Source organism: Sminthopsis crassicaudata, chromosome 5 (assembly GCF_048593235.1).
Source record: "Sminthopsis crassicaudata isolate SCR6 chromosome 5, ASM4859323v1, whole genome shotgun sequence".
NCBI lineage: Eukaryota > Metazoa > Chordata > Mammalia > Dasyuromorphia > Dasyuridae > Sminthopsis > Sminthopsis crassicaudata.
In genome coordinates, this window is record NC_133621.1 from 122,606,724 (window position 1) to 122,624,489 (window position 17,766).

Below are 17,766 nucleotides of genomic sequence, written 5' to 3' on the forward strand. Positions count from 1 at the left end.
TAGAAAAGAATATTAAAATAAAGCAATAGGAAGGATAATCACATTCCAATGGTCACAATGTTTTATTAACTATGCTTCTATCAGAGTAGTTAATTATAAGAAATGTGTAAATACAACCTCAAAAAAAAAATTGCTCTAATACTCTGGCAGTAACAAGGCAACAATCTTAGGTGAGAAAGCTAAGCAATAATTTGGAAGCTTGTGTATTTTAACATGTACAATGTCCGAACAAAAACATACTATTTACTGAAGGAGTTACTGAATTAGCTAGCATGACACTGGAAGAATGATTAGTGAAAATGTAGTTATTTAAAACAAGGAAGTTATATTCTTTGCCATATGTATTTAGGAAAAACAGAGCATCTAATTTTTTCTTGATGTGAATAAAACTGAAATTTGACTCTTCTTAACAGTTTTCAATTTTCATCTAAATGAAAAAACCCCATTCCAATTTCAGTGGGAATCTCATCCTTAACATATTCATTATAAAGATGACCAAAGAATAGGTAAAATTTGAATTCCACTGGTTTAACACTATACTAAGCAAAAGAAATGATCTAATTTACCTCTGTAAATATAAAATTATGCTTGCCAGCTTTGCTTTTCTTAAACAACAAACAGCAAGGGAATACAGTCAGTCAATGCGCTTCAAGAACAAGTCTGCTCAGATATTCATTTAGCAACACCATGCAAAGAAAAGCAATAACATGCAAAGAAAATACAATTAGAAGAAAATATTAAAATGAAATTTGTTCTTGGTTGGAAGAATAAGGTTAGGAAAATTTTAAGAAATAATAATATCAACTGCTATATCAACCAGGGGAAAACACTCAGTTGCTTTGAAATAAAAAAATTCAAAATCTGTCACATGATCTTATCATCATGTATTTACTTACTACAAGATACTTTTAGGGCTAAAAAAAGAAAATAAAAATGAGAATTTCTTTTAATAACATTAAAGTCTTCACTTATATAACAACTTCTATTTGAAGACCATTACATATCTCACAAACATGAATTATTACCATTATTTCAAAAATGAAGTGCTATGACATAATTAATATAATTTGCTTGATTTTTTTTTTAATAGTAGTGAGTGACAGAGTCAGAAATTAATTCCATGCTCCTCAGGAATAAATTTCTGCTGATTTTAATACTAGATAATGTATTAGGTCTCAAGAAAGCAAGCTGTTATCCCTCCCCACTACCATCTCATTTTTTTCTTCCTTCCTTCCTTCCTTTTTCTTTCTTTTTTTCACTGAGGCAACTGGGGTTAAGTGACTTGCCCAGGGTCATTCAGCTAGGAAGTGTTAAGTGTCTGAGACCAGATTTGAATTCAGGTCCTTCTATCCACTGCACCACCTTGCTGCCCCATCCCATGGATTTTTAAGAAGAATTTTCTTAATAATTAAGTAGATCAGAGTCATTTTTTAAAAAACAATGTCACAATTATCTAATTATTCCATACAAAAATATGCATTAGTACTACATTAGTCTAACTTTAAGCACCAGGGACCATTTAAAGGAAATTCATTTATTAAGATACTTTTTATGATGCTATTTTAAAGAATAATCATATATTTGTTTAAGAATATCTTCCTGAGAATTGTTTTAATAAATATTGACTAAGGGGTAGGCCCACATTAGGAAATTCAAGGTGTATAATTCACACATACTTATGAGATGCAAGCGTGTAATATCTTATTAATAGGCAATAATGACTCTCAAACTTAAGAGAGCTCAGTTAAACAATGAAAAGCTTTCCTTGATAACAGATGAGTAAACATGACCCTAATTAATTAATTTGCTAAAAGTTGCAGCCTACTTATTAATACATTAACTATGAGTTTTGGGATGCCATTACAGCAAAATTTCAATGAAGTAAAACTTTAAAGTGAATTAATAACAATAAATTCCATTTCCTATCTGCCTGGGCCAATGGTCTCCAAACTTTTATTTTGACAATGAAACCTCATAAGTAAAATAAAAAATTAAGAGCATATACTCTAAAATATCTATTTTGTAAAATTTGTATTCATTTGTAAAATTTAAGATAGAAATAAAATGATGAGATAAATATAAAATCTTTAATTCTAATATTAATAGGGAATCACTGGAATTTAGTGAATATGGGAGCCCTTTGAAAGTTATATAAATTGGAGTACTAAGAGACTTGAAGTAGGGAAATTCATTAAGAAATTTATTATATTAGTCCAGGTAAGCAATGAGGACCCGAACATTTATATGAGGAGAAGGAGGATGAGAATAAACATATTTTAAAGCACCTACCCCTTTACAAATGTTATCTCATTTGATGTGAATGAGAAGGGATTGATGCCAGAAAGACTTAAGAGGTAGGAAACCCGCCCCCCCCCCAAGGGGTTTGGAAACTGATTAGATAAGGGGTGAGTAGCAGTGAAGAGCTAGGAATGATGCTAGTGTCCACACTATAAACAGAGAAATTTGTAAGAGAGTTAGGTTGGGGAGGGGGATTTGTAATATAGATGACAACTTTAACATCCTAAGTTTAGAGTTGGAAGTGTCCCTCTAATCGAAATCTCTTTATCTCCATTTTACAGATGATATTTGCCAAATGATCCTAAATGACTTGTTCAATATGACAAAAACAGAAAAATGGTAGGGAATCTAACTTACTGGTTACTAGGCCAGCATGAAAAGTGAGGGATCTGCTATCGTCATCGTGACCTAAGTAAGAAATAGGGTGTGCAGATGCTGACCGGGGTGGGAGAATGTTGCCTGTAAAAGCTGTGTTATATATGTACTGAAAAAATGGCTTGTGATGCATTTACAGCGAATGAGGAATGATGGAGGAATAAATGAATACAAGGAGTCATTAAACTGTATTGAAGACAATCTCACAATGGCTTATCAAGCAGGATAACTGTCTCACCATATATTCTTTAGGATGATTCTATGACTTTTTGGTGGTATATAATATCTATTTTGGAGACTATTGGCTTGCGCAGTGGTAACAGACCTCAATAATCCAATGCTTTTTAATGTGAGTTTAAACATATAATCAGTCATTATTCACTAGCAGAGTTTCCTCTTTAGATCTTTCAATAATTCAGTCCTGCCTTTTTATCCTCCCCAGGTTCAAATTTCCTTCTCTGGGTGAGTCTCTCTCCCCTTCCAGATTTCCTTTTTATCTCTGAAAAAACTCTTATTGGGTAGGGCTCCTTATCTCCCTGATTCTCATAAATCAGGTAAAACAGGAAGGAGTGAGCAGACAACACAGAAAGGGAAGGCATTCCAAGAGAAAGCAGATCCTCACTCATGGATAGCACTTAAAAGTTCTGTGGCTAGCTGCTTGCGGAATGGAAAATGAGGGGCTACCAAATGAGTTGGAGTCAGTTATATAGAGACTATATAAAATGGTGGAGGAGTTGCATTTTAGACACACTTGTAACACAATTGTGTAAGGTATAACATGTTTCTTTTCAGTTAAAATGACAACTGTTCTCAAAGTAACACTTACCTGTATCATCGGAAGGCATGTCAATAACCAGCTGGTCACTGTACTTTCCATATAAACCATTAGTGCATACAGCTACAATCTGAAGAACATAACTTGTATTGGGCAGCAAATTATTTAGAATAGCACCCTAAAAGAGAAATGTTGTTTATTATATAAGTGTCTCATTTTAACTCATTTTTGAACATATTAGACAGTTTTACTTTAAAAGTTTTTCATCTGTTAGCAACAAAAACAGTCGGCCTTTATATAGCATTTTAAGATTTGTATTTGTGACCTAAACATTTATTTGATCTTCACATTTAATCTCACCCTGTGAGGTAGGTGCTATCATTATCTTCATTTTACAGAAGAAAAAAATAAGGTTGAGAAATATCTAGTGATTCCTTAAACACTGAAATTGTGACATTTTCTAATAGCAAAGATAACCAACAATAAGTGTGTAGAAGAGTTAATGGGGGAAGGGATTTAACTTACTAAGGAGTAATAGCTCCTTTTCTGGATAAGTCACTCATTTTCTAACACCTCCAAGTATTTATTGAATTAATATTGGATTATCATATCTATTCCAGGGCACAAATACAATCTTTTTTTTTTTTTGTCTCACTATTCTAATCTTGTCAGAACATATCTGAAGTATGGCATTTAATTCTGGGTGATGCAAAATTCTGGGGAGGATATTTATAGATATTCATCTATAAGTGAGTGATCAAAGATTATGAGGACTTCAAGATCATGTTATGAGAATTAGTTGAAGGAGGAGACATTTGACCTAAAGAAGAAATGATTTGAAGAAATACAATAGTTGTCATTAAACATGAAGGATTAGATTTGTTTTGCTTGGTTCCAGAGAAGAACAAGAGATAAAAAACAGACAGATTTTTGATTCCGAAAAAGTTAACATTTTCCTAAGCAAGCCCAAAAGTGGAATGCAGTGCCATAAGAGGGAAGTGGTAGATTTCCCATCACTGGTAGTCTATAAGCAGAGGCTAGATGACCTCTTGTTTGGGAAATTGGAAAACATATTCCTGGAAAGACATATGTTGGATTAGATGGCATTTGATATTCCTTCCAACTTTGAGAATTTATGATTCTAACTATAGCCTTGATCTGAAACTTAATTTTATTTTGTCTACAGGGTAATGTCCAAATGTGATATGAACCATACTACATAACAATTTATTACTATACCTTTTGAAAATATATGTTCTATCTTTCATTTGGCTAGAGTGAACAAAATAGAAAAATATCTAATTGTCTGTTGGCATCTGGCTCAAGAAGGATACAGAGTATGAAGTAACATAATAATAGTTGGAGTTCTGGGAGACTGGCATTAGCTAATGATTCATTATTTTCCAAACTGAAAATAAACCCTAGTTATAGATTCCATGAAAAAACAGATAGTATGGAACTCTACTAGATGGTATAAGGCAAGAGTAAAGCATTATTAATTAAAAAAAAATTAATACCGATTAGAAAAGAAGTGATTCCTTTAAAAATCATTTTAGCAGGCCAAAATTTATTTTTATTTTGAATAAAGAAGCTATTACATGTTTAGTTTTAGAGAGAAATGTTTCATAAATTTTATTTTATTTGCTTTTAAATAATGTATAGATATTGTTTATAAGTATATATGTACACTTACTTTAAACTCATGCTATTATTATGTATTACTATTATCAAGTATATCTAATCAAAAAATTCTGAAATGAATTTTTACACAGTAATAATATTTATGTCAGAACATTTAAATATTATTTGAATAAAAATAAATTATCCCAATTGCTATGAAACTTTTAAAGGCTTTAAAAGTCTTTATTGTGAAAAGTCTTTATAGTGAAAAAACTATAAATGGTGAATCTCTCTCATGAAAGTATTCCTCTATATTTTCTCTCTGAGTTTGGGTCTGCATATTTTTCTTTGTAGCTTTTTAAATATATGTGTGTGTGTATGTATATACACACACACGTATATATGCATGTATATGTATATATGTATCCATCTACATGCGTATGTATTTATATATATACATATATATATATACACATATATATGTATGTCTATGATGAAATGCATCTGCCTCCCTCATGTGTTTCCTTCTCTAGCATTACCTGATTTTCATTTCCTATTTTCTGTGCTATTTTCTCTTTAACTAGCTATAATAGATAACTAAAATATATTTTAAAATATATTGGTCAACTGAATAAACTTTTGTTCCTTTTCTTAAATTTAAAGACAGAAATGTTACATTTTGTATTTTCTTTTCAAATTGATAAAATAAACTCACTGCTTTATATATGTGGCTTTATATATGCCTTTGATTATTATTTTTTTCTGGATCATTTGCTTTTGATAGAGAAGCCTCTCTGCTCCTGCTCTATATGAGAATATAAATGGTCAATTGTCATTAGCTCTTCTCATAATGTACTTATTTACATAAGCAGATACTTATGCATAATCTATAACATGTAGATATCCTACTTTATTATTGAAGTTTGAGTAATATTCCTTTATATCTATATTCAATATCTATATTCAATATATTTATATCTATATTCAATATCTATATTCAATTCAATATGCTATCAAATCCTGTTAGGGAAAATTTTTATTTCACTTTTTCTTCCTTAGGACATAAACCAGAAAAATAAGCATTGAAAATTTGGACAATTATTATCTGGACATTAACTGAATATGTGTAATACTTTTACTAAGGATCATTTAATGCTTAATGTGGCACAATATGCCAGTAACATAAAATACAGAACTATTATACTCATCATAGCTCTGGGAAATTGAATACCATATGTGATTACATTAACTTGAGGAAAGTTCCCAATGTGGAAACTTCTCTACCAAGCTAGACAATAATCCATCTCTAACTTAATAGATAAGGAGATAATTCTTAGGTAGTTAATTAATAGCTAACAATAGCTTGCATGCCTAGAGCCCCACAGTTGATTAATGTCTGAGATTGGATTTTAACTTTCTGGCTTCAACCTAACTATTCTAGCCATTTCTATCTGTGAGCTGTCCCAAGAGGTTAAGTGATTTGCTTGGGATCACACAATTAGTAACTGCCAGATTTGTAGCAAGCAGCTTTTTTTGTTTTAGTGGCAAAGAACAGAAACTGAGGAGTACCCATTGACTGGAACATGTCAGAAGACACTATGGAATACGAATGTAATGGAACACTATGAGGTCATATGAAATGATGAAAGGAATAATTTTGGAAGACTTATTTGAACTGATGCAAAGGGAAGTGAGCAGGACCAAAAGAACAATTTATACAATAATAGCAACATTATAAAGGCAAAATCTTTGAAAGGTCTAACTCTGATCAAAGTAATGATTAGCCATAGTTCCAGAGGACTGATGATGAAGAATGATGTCCACCTACTGAGAAGTGGGGGTGATAGACTCAAAGTTCAGAATGAAACAAATATTTTTGGGACATGACCAATGCAGGAATTTGTTTCACTTGATTATGCATATTGTCCTGACAAGTTTGTTTTCCAGTTTTTCCCCCAAAAGAGACCAGAAGTGTAGGTGAGAGAGAAAATAAATATATGTTAATTTTTAAAAATAAATAGTTCATAAAGACAAGCTGGTTAAAGTCAATGATCTTTAAGTTAAAAAAAAAAAAAGTAGCTTGTGTAAAGTACAAAATTTGAAAAGAAAGCCATCGGGAGTCACAATATCACAAACATATTAATGCATAAAAATAAATGAGTTTACAGTTACCAAGTCTTGATACCCATCTGTCAGAAATTCATGCTTAGTTTGGTCTTCTCCCTCTAATTGCTGATAAAGGACTGCAAATTTTTCAATCATGGTATCATAAACCACTCGTGGTCTCTCCCATGTGACAAGGAGGCTGGTAAAGTTCTCTGGATCAGCTTGGATATTTTCTGGTTCGGAGCTGCATACTTTAAGAAAGAAAATAATAACATATTTAACAATCATAGAATTACCAAATTCCAGTCCTTCAAAAAAGTAAAGTATATTTTACCAAAGATGATATAAATTCCAGTAGATATTGTTTATTTTTATGTACTTTCAAATAGGGTAAAAAGATTATGAAAGAGAATAGTGACTTTTTAATTTCAATCTCAGCTACAAAAATTGTATTTGATGATTTTTGGTCATATCTGAAAGAAAATCTTAAAATTAGGCATTATACTTAGAAACAAGAAAAAAACAGCAAATTTTTTTAAAAATATGTAAATTGTATATTTATTTAAAAAAATAATAATAAAAATCTATGCTCTTTCTCTCTACCATTTGCATTTATTAATAGTCTATTCTGGTACCCAGTTTTCTTCCTTGCTTTGAACCTAGAGGTTTGATGTATAGTAAACACCAGGATACGCTGAAATGACTGTAACACACTTTGGGTATTCTCTGATGAACTGCATATCCAGTAACAAGTTCACTTATATTCAAACCCTTTTTCAGAAGGTACCTTTATAGCCTGAACGTTTGTAACCTTCCTAAATGATCTCAAAGTTTCTAATTATATTGGATATTCATCAGAAATTCATAAATTAAGACCAGGAAAAGAACAGAGGGGATATTTCCTAGCATCAATGTTGCTTCAGGCCCAGGTGTTCTTAGGTAAATGTCCATGTGGTATCTCTGCAATCTGATTTACCTGGATAGGTTCTGGTCCTAGGGAATTCTAGTCAAGTCTAAATTCTTATTACCTCACACCAGAATTCTGGGGAAATCCCAGGTTTTGAGTTATTTCACTAGAAAGTCCTTTGGCAATTGAGGTATGGTAGCACAGGCCTGTAAACCCAGCTACCAGGAGTCTGAGATAATGGATCACTTGAGTATAAGAGCTTTGAGTGGCAAGAGGGCTAAAGCCCATTGAATATCCATAGTAAGTCCACAATCAATATAACCAGTCATAGAGGTTGGGGGGCCACTAGATTGCCTAAAGAGAAGTGAAATGGACCAGGGTGGAAATGGGAAATATCAAAATTTCTGTGATAAGAAATCATAGAGAAACTGGTCCATGTTGGCTTCAGTATTTCCACCTTTTCCAGAGGCTAGAGGTGGGGTAAGAGAAAAGAGAAAAAAGTAAGAACAAAGAAAAGCAGACAAAGAAAGAACAGAGAGGAACGAAAGAGAAGAGACAGACAGAGACTAAGAGACTGGGAGAGGTAGAGAAATGGTCAGAAGCAGATCTATTTTTTTTATTACTAGAGTTATTTTGCCTTTCTTTAAACTTCCCAGGGGCTAATCTGGGCTTGACCTGAGATTATATACACATACATTTAAAGCAAGAAACAGATTCAAAATAAAAAGATTTTAAATGTAAGGAAATTAAGGAAAGATTAAGTTTGTAGGTAAAACAAAGCATGAAAGGCAGGAGCCAAGTGTCTTGAATAGAAATTGACAAGCTTTGCAATATGGTAATTTGGGTTTCCACCCTTCCCAAGAATGGAAGAATAAGAAACAGAATTATTGATGACTTTAAAATTGAAACCTTAGAATAGGGAAATTCTACTAATTTGTTTACTTATCTTTATGTGATATACTAACATTTCCAGTATTTTGAACAATTGACACCAGTCTACCTTTGATATGTAAAAAGTTTTAACTCTCTTCAGTCCCCTAAGTGTAAAACACTACTATCTCTAACTTCCTGGTAACTCATAATTAATTAGCCAACATTTCGGGGCAGTCTGCTTGTCTATTGGTTTTGCCTATGTTGCTTCATCTCTCAGATGTAGAACTGACACTGAGTACAGCAGATTTTTTTTTTGTGGTGGCAAGGAATTGGAAATTTAGTGAATGTCCATCAATTGGGAAATGGCTAAGTAAGTTATGGCATATGAACACAATGGAATATTCTTGTTCTATAAGAAATGATTAACAGGGTGCTTTCAGAAAAGCCTAAAAAGACTTAAATGAACTGATGCAGAGAGAAGAATCAGAGAACATTTTACACAGCAACAGCAATATTATGTAATGATCAATTCCAATAGACTCAGCTCTTCTCAGCAATATAATTCCAATAGATCTGGGATTGAAAATGCCATCTGCATCCAGAAAGAAAACTATGGAGTCTGAATGTGGATCAAAGCATAGTATTTTCATGTATTAGTTTATTTGTTTGCTTTTTCTTTCTCATGATGTTTTTCCCTTTTGGTCTGATTTTTCTTATACAACACAACAAACATAGAAATGTTTAAAATTATCAAACATGTATAATGCATATCAGATTGCTTGCTGTCTTGGGGAAGAGGGAGGTAAAGAAGGGAAAAGAAAAAGTTTGGAACTCAAAATCTCACAAAAATTAATGCTGAAAATTATCTTTACATATGAAATTTGTAAAATTTGAAAAAAATAAAGTATTATTGAGGGAACAAAAGAACTACCACTAAGACTCAGAGGGCAAGAAAGTAGTTAGAACAGAGGCATCCTCACTATTCTTGGCTCATTAGATTCATTTGTATACTGTCAATAAATCTTAGAACCAGATCAATTGCATATGCTGCTCTGTGCCTTGAAATCTAAGCTGGCAGGCTTCTATGATGTGAGTCATTCTTTGCTGTATCTTGTGCTGTATAAGTGCTTGAAGCCTTTGACATAAAAACAAAATAAAACAAAATAGAACAACCCCCCCCAACCCAGAGATTTGGTTGTGATAAATCTTTATCACAAAGTTAGAAAAAGCTGATACTTACCCATCAAATGTGATTAGACCCTATCCAATCTTAGGGAAAAAAAAAAAATTAACCTAAATTGAGGAAGTCCGTTGTGCTTTTTACAGATTTGAGTGGGGATTAAATGCTTTGGATAGTTTACCCAAGATTGAGCAATATAAAAGTAAATGACGTAATCAAAGTTCATTAAAATAGTTCCAGTCCTTAATCGTAACATTCATTCTTTCATTAATTGTTAACCCATCAGATTTGATTCCCACCCACTTTTCCAAGGGGATGATGTCATCTTCAATTTTCATAGTGCCACTAACTTCTTTTATTAATAAAATGCTGGCATTATTAATAAAATGATTACCTCGAAATTAGTCTCAAGCTTTTTAAGCACACTTAATAACATTTCTTGACTCAGTTTTCTCATTTGTAAAAAGAGGAGTTAGATTAAATGAATTCTTAAATATCTTTAATTTTAATTTCTATGATTCTTAAAAATATATTTTTAAATTAATTTTGTTTCACAAACGGGACTAAGCAAGTGATTTCATATTTGAAATAACTCAGAATATCTGTTCAGTTTTTTGCTGATCTAGATGGATAAAAACTACAAAAAATTTCCAATGATTCCTTAAAATTCAAAAATATTAGAAATTCACCCCAAAAAAACCCAAACTAGAAATGTAGTATGCAAATAAGAACTTTGTAATATATCCCTTAAATGTGCAAATTTGGAATTTTATGAATCTAAATGAAGAATATGGCAATATATAAGGAAATCATTGCCTCTGGATCACTGTAATTGATCTAATTCTGTTAAAGTGTGATGCTAAAGTAGTGGGACTGGTTCAAAAGAGTACTTGGGTTTTGCAAAACAAAACAAAACAAAACAAAACAAAATGATATCCCTAAGACCATCTTTTAAAGTCACACATAAATTTGGCCAACTCATCCTCTAAGTCACTAACAAATCACACAGGGAATTGGATGAATGAAATGAAACAGTTTGGAAAAATCTAGGCAAAAAAAGATTTACTTGTAGTAACTGCATTGAGTGGAATGAACACAGGGGGGCGCTCCAAACTAACGATTAGCTTTTTGTATAGCCAACTCTTGATCCTTTAAATTTCCCCAGCGGTTACTTAATGAGATTGTCAAAAACTAAGCAACCCAAAAATAAATGTGTTGCAGATATAGAAGATGTACAAATGAGTTACAATGGTAGATTGAAGATTTTGTGTATTTTTTAAATTCAATGTCAAAACTAAGGTCTTTATTTTGGGGAGAAAAGGGTGACTTTTGCGTGTTCCTGTAGAACAATTCTTTTATCATGAAAATTTCAGCAAAATGATTTTTGTTTAAAGCACATTAAATGGTCTGTCATTTCAAGTAATTTAAAAGCAGGCCTGAGTGTTGGAAAAGAACAATGAGTTTAAATCTCATTGGAAGTGTATTCCAATTCTGGATCTACGAGTCTATGATTTTAAGTTTAAATCCTGTCTTTGTTCCAAGGTCATCTTGCAATGTTGGGCAAATTTCCTCATGATTATGGGCTTCTGGGTAGCTAGAAAATGAAGTGAACTTTATTGGGATTCATAACCTGGGGTTTTGTAATTTGAAAATATTTTGATGACTTCAATATAATTTTTTTCTTTATAATTCTAAATATTTCAGCTCATGCATTTAAAAATGCTAATCGAGAAGGGGGTCTACCCTTCCAAGAAGGTTTAAAGGTTTATCACATACACACACATACACACACACACACACACCCCAAAGGCTAAGATTGTATGATATCTAAGATCCCTTCCAATTTTAAATCTTGGGATATTGCTACCGAGGTCCAGCAGGTGGCACAAAGAAATCACTAATCAACCACTTAAGAGATTTCATCTAAAATGGGGGGGAAGGGGGAGAAAGAGGAGAGATAGATGGATGCCTCAGTCTTTCTTCTAATAAATTCCCAATTCCAGATAGCTGTACCATATTAGGACATCCAATTTGTTTTGCTATTGTTTAGTCATTTCCGTTGTGTTGTAAGTTTTCTTGGCAAAGATACTAAAGTAGTTTGCCAATTCCTTCTATGGTCTTTTTTACAGATGAGGAAACTAAGACAACAGAGTTAAGTGACTTGCAGAGAGTCATACAGCTAATAAGTGCAAGAGATCAGATAATGAGTCTTTTTGATTCCCTCCATCCACTGCTCCACCCAGCTGTCCCAACCCATTTTGTAAGTAGATATCTTGAAGATTTAAAAAATGTATATAACAAAAGAATGGTGGTGAGAAGATCAATAAGTACACAATCACCACATACAAGTTTATTTGTAAAAAACAGAATTTCCTTTAGAAAAGGAAGCTAGAGCAAGGAATCAGAGAACTTGGTATCATAGGATTTAGAGATGATAAAATCCAATCTTTTCATCTTACCAATCAATAAATGGAAGCCTATCAAAGTAAAATGACTTGTCCAAAATTCTACAGGCTTTGATCTCAGGTTTTCTTACTCTAAATCTAGTCTCCTCAGTTGGTTTTCCATGCTATCCCCCTATTCTGCCACTATCTACTTATATGACATTAGACAAGTAAATATTTCAAAGCTCTAGTTTCTCCATGTGTAAAATAAAAGAATCAGCCTAAAAACTCTCTATGTTTCATATGGGAGTACCTGCCATCTAGGGGAGGGGGTGGAGGGAAGGAGGGGAAAAGTTGAAACAGAAGTTTTTTGCAAGAGTCAGTGTTGAAAAATTCCCCATGCATATATTTTGTATATAAAAAAACTGTAATAAAAATGTAAAATAAAATAAAATATGCCATTTTAAAAAATCTCTATGTTTCCTTCAAGCTCTAAAATTCTGTCATCTATGATTCTATAACACAGTCAATTTACCTCTTTTGAATAATTTTTGTTCTTTCCTCATTACCTTCCTAAGCTCTCCAAGGACAGGGACTATATTGGTATTTTCCCCTTTTATATCTCCTCTTCTAAGTACCTTGGACACAGTAGGCACTTAATAATATTTGCTGAATAGAGTCTATTCTTGTCTTCTCTAGCAAAAATATTTTCACTGTTGAAAAGGAAATGCTCTTGAAGATAAAGGTCAGGAAGGGAGATCATAGCTACTGCACATCAACAGTTACGCCTCAGGCTATTACCACCTTAGAATCTCTGACAAATCTCACAGGTTCTTGATATTTAATGCATAAGCGACCAGGAAGCCTAGTCCTCAATGTCCACATGAAGGTCTATAAATATTTTTGTATCTTATTATGACAGCTTCTTCCCATATAGATGAATTCAAAGTCTGAAGAGGTTACTTTTGTATTTAAGTGCTACCTTTAGCATTATCTGCACTATTAAAAATAGTTAAAATTATATATACTTTTGGCTAACACAAAGTGTTATGATTTAAAGGAATTTATTCTTGCTACCATCTGTGAATTTTGGGTACCTAACTATGTCCTTGTCACATAGAATTTCCAGTTCAAAAGACATTCATTACATGCCCACTACATTGAAGGCTTTCTACTAGGTACCAGGAAATATGAAGATGAATAAGATAATTTCTATTCTCACAGAGGTTGCAATCTAGTATAAATAATAGATAGGGTTCAGTGACTCACACCTATCCTGTCTCTTCATCTTTATCACAACTCTGTGGGGGTGGCATCTATTTCCAATATTACTGCACATTTCTCATAGCTGAGGAAAATGAAACTGGAGCTGAATGCCTTCTTCAGCATTACATTCAGTAAATGGTGAGAAGCCAAGATTCAAGTCCACAGGACTGGATTTGAATTTACAGATTCACATAACATATATAACATTTTAATTTGAAAATATTTTGTAATGGTGGTTTTTCTAGTCATGTTTAAGTTATCTCATTTGGGCTTTTCTTGCCAAAGATTCGGGGTGACTTGCCTTTTCTTTCTCCAACTCATTTTACCGAGGAAGAAACTGAGGCAAACAGGGTTAAGTCTAGGGTTGTATCATGGAGAAGTAACTGAGGCCAGATGTAAATTCACAATGAGTTTTTCTGATTCTACTGCATCACTTAGCTGCCCCATTCAAAATACTATTATGTCTTTATAGATGGAATAATGGTTTAGTTGGTCTAATAATTGGTCTAATAACTAGTCTGAGTCTAAGCTGAATCATGGGAATCATTATATACCATTGTAGGCAAAAAGAAAAGAAAATATTGAGGATATAAAAAAAGAATAGAAAAGAAGGAACTAATTAATAAGCCCTACTATGTGCCATTCATTCTAGATGCTGGGAATTAAAAAAAAAAAAAAAAAAGAATAATCCTTGTTCTCAAGAAGCCTACATTCTGTTATGGGAGAAAAAAATATAAGTATATACAGATTAAATATAAAGTAAATATAAATTACTTAAATGCAAATAGATAAGAAAGAAGGATGCTAGCAGATAGGGAGGATGGACAGAAAAGATTGTGCAAAAGGCAACATGAGCCAAATCTTAAAGAAGAGAGGGATTTTATGAGGAAGAGGTGAGAAAGGGAAGTTTTCTAAGCCTGGGAACATAGCAAAAGCAATAATAAAAATGTAAGGAAGATAAAAGAGAACAGACATACTTATGATGGGCAGTAGTGGAGAAAGCACTATTAACAACTGCTTAGTGTCACTAAATAGGACTCAATTATTATTTACTACTAATCTAAGTGTTAGTCCAGATGTAACATAGCACTATATTGACTGTAATCTATAGACATGTACTAATGTATTCCTACCACACTTTTGTAAAGTTGATGGACCTCTTTTTCAATACCAAGCAGATACTTGGATGACTTTTACGAAGGGAACAACAAGATTTATGGATCCATGAGTTAACAATCATTGAGGTTAAGCTTTCTCCTCACAGAGTAGTATATCTTAATGAACTGAAACAAAAAAAATCAATATAGATCTTCAAAGGTTGTAAATGTCATAATCATAAATGATGTATTTCTTATATGAATTTCTAAATATCCACAACATATATCTAGGTAAATACTGCAAAAAGAAAGAATCCTAGGGACTTAGAGATATAAAGGGATTTAATTAAAGTTAATCACAGAGCTCAGATTTCAACACAGATCCTCTGTTCTTTTCACTATATGAGCAATGTACCTTCTTTTCTAGTTATGTATGCTTTTATCTTTGATGTTATTTCTTTAAAACAACAACAACAACAAAAAAGAAACCATATGGGTAACATTGTGAAAGAAAATGATCCCTATAAGATATCTTTCCATTTAAAAAAAATCATTTGTATTACTGAGTATTCTGAGATTATGGTGCTGAGTCTCCCATATAGGAGGTTGATGGCCTTATTCTTTGCTTCCCTTCCTATACGCTTTGATTTAGTGATATCTAAATTCTCAATTTAAATAAATGTTTAAATGATGTTTCTAAATCCCTTAATGTTTCTTATGCAAAATACTCTGTTAATACCAATGTATTTTCCGTGGCTGTCCCACATGTTCCCAATGTTCATCCCCAAATCCTGGCTTCATATAAGTTTCAGCTAAAATTCCATCTTTACAAAACAAAACAAAACAACCACAAACTTCTTGCTCTCCTTCCCTTTGTGATTATCTTCAATTTATTTCATGTGCATCTAGCCTGTATGGGGTTGTTTGCATGTTGAGTCCTTAAATATAATGCAAATTCCTTGAAAGTGGGGTCTTATCACACTGCCTGTTATACAGTGGATGTTTAAAAAATGCACTCAACCTGGCTTATGCTCATCTAAAATAGTATATGACATGCAGCTTTTTTAAGAAGGCAGAAGTGGTAGAAATAGTCATAGTCCTGAAAATAATCTAGTCTCTAATATTCTTGCCCTAATGAACACTAATTTCTGGAATTCACAATAGCTCTGGAGGCAGCTAAGCATTTGGTATGCTGCTGCCATTGATAAGAATGCTACTCTTTAGATCATGAAGAACTGGACTCATCATGGACACGTCATTGAACATTTCATAGTCTAAGTTTCCTTATCTCTAAAATGGTTTTTTGCAAATTTGCAAATCTTAAAGTACTATGCTGATCTCAATTATTTATTGATAATCAAAATAATTTCAAGTGCAAATATTCACTTCTTTATTTTTTGACATATGGAAGGCATATTTGCATACCAGGGACTTTTATGAATGCTATTTATGCCTATTAACTTTTTGAAGAAGGAAACAGTTCTAAAAAATAATCCACAATAACATTTGTAGCTGACCATAGAAAATTTTCCTATTCTGATGAAAAATTACAAGCATCAAATTATTTTGCCTGACTATATTATATGACCAATTGTCAAGGATGCTGGGGAAGGCATTTCTATTCAGGGAAGATAATAAATTTTTCTTTACCATTTAAATTCTATCTTAGTTTACTACTATTATTTTTCCACACATAAATATTTTTCCCTAAAATCCACCTCAGAGTTAATAACTTCAAGATGGCTAAAGAGTGGTAAATTTCTTCAGAAGGTACCAGACATGATTAGATCCCTCAACAATTCTTCTTACTTCACCTTCTGAATGTACTCCCACATCCCCTCTAATCCCTCCTCCCATCCCCACACTGCCCCTTGATAATCAGAGTAATGTTGCTTTTAAAGCCTGTTTTCATTTCAGTTAGCAAAAGGTAAAATTTCCTACCCCTATACATGATGAAACTTTAAAGTAGTTTTTAAAAAACTCTTAATTCTAAGTTATACAAGAAAAGTCAATTTCCTTATATTTTATAAACTGCAATCTACAGTTGTCAAATAATCTATAGAATTTTAGAAAGCTTTCTCTTATTCTTAAGACTAAGCAAAAGGCCAAATTGTTTAAAACCTACTTTTCCTATTCTGATGAAAAATTACAAACATCAAATTATTTTGCCTGACTATATTATATGACCAATTATCAAGGATGCTGGGGAAGGCATTTTTATTCAGGGAAGATAATAATTTTTTCTTTACCATTTAAATTCTATCTTAGTTTACTACTATTATTTTTCCACACATAAATATTTTTCCCTAAAAATCCTTTTGGCAAATATACAGGTTCTCATCATTTTTGTGTTGATACTTTGTGGGAAGAAAACATACCTCTGTGGTTCCAGGGCAAAAATGAAAAAATTCTATGACAAATCAGAATAATGATAACTTACATTTTACAGCATAAAAAAAAAAAAGCAGCCACCTACCATAACAATGCTTTTCTATCTTTGAATTCGCACACTCACCAATCATTAATAAAGGTGTTTTTTTTTTAAGAACATAATAGTATTTAATTAATTCATTATTTCAATTAATTTAAAATTTTAATTAATTTATTTTGTTTCTTCTATTTTAGAAAAGAAGCTGGCTCAGTTCTGTTCCATTTTCCATTAATTAATATTCTATTATTTACTGGACAGAATGTTACAGTGTTCAGTGTTGCTGGTGGAGACATAATTGAATTTCCTGGCTTTGGGGCAATTTAATTAGAAACTTAATGTTGCATTAAATGTAGCTATTCATCATTGTTTTCACTCTCTCCTTTTTTTTGGCAACAGGAAAGTTATTCCCACAAATATCACATTAAAACAATTAACCTGTGTTCTTTTAAAGACT

The 17,766-nt window shown here is 32.3% G+C and overlaps 1 protein-coding gene across 5 annotated transcripts in view; it reads right to left on the reverse strand.

Moving 5' to 3' along the window:
- PTPRZ1 (protein tyrosine phosphatase receptor type Z1) overlaps positions 1–17,766 on the reverse strand; it is a 224,910-nt gene that overhangs the window by 76,029 nt on the left and 131,115 nt on the right. For all 5 annotated transcript variants that reach the window (XM_074268136.1, XM_074268135.1, XM_074268133.1 and 2 more), the window contains 2 exons: positions 7,241–7,425; positions 3,500–3,626 (listed from right to left, as the gene is read on the reverse strand). In XM_074268136.1, the coding sequence (XP_074124237.1) occupies positions 3,500–3,626; positions 7,241–7,425 (312 nt within the window). The remainder of the gene's footprint in view (positions 1–3,499; positions 3,627–7,240; positions 7,426–17,766) is intronic.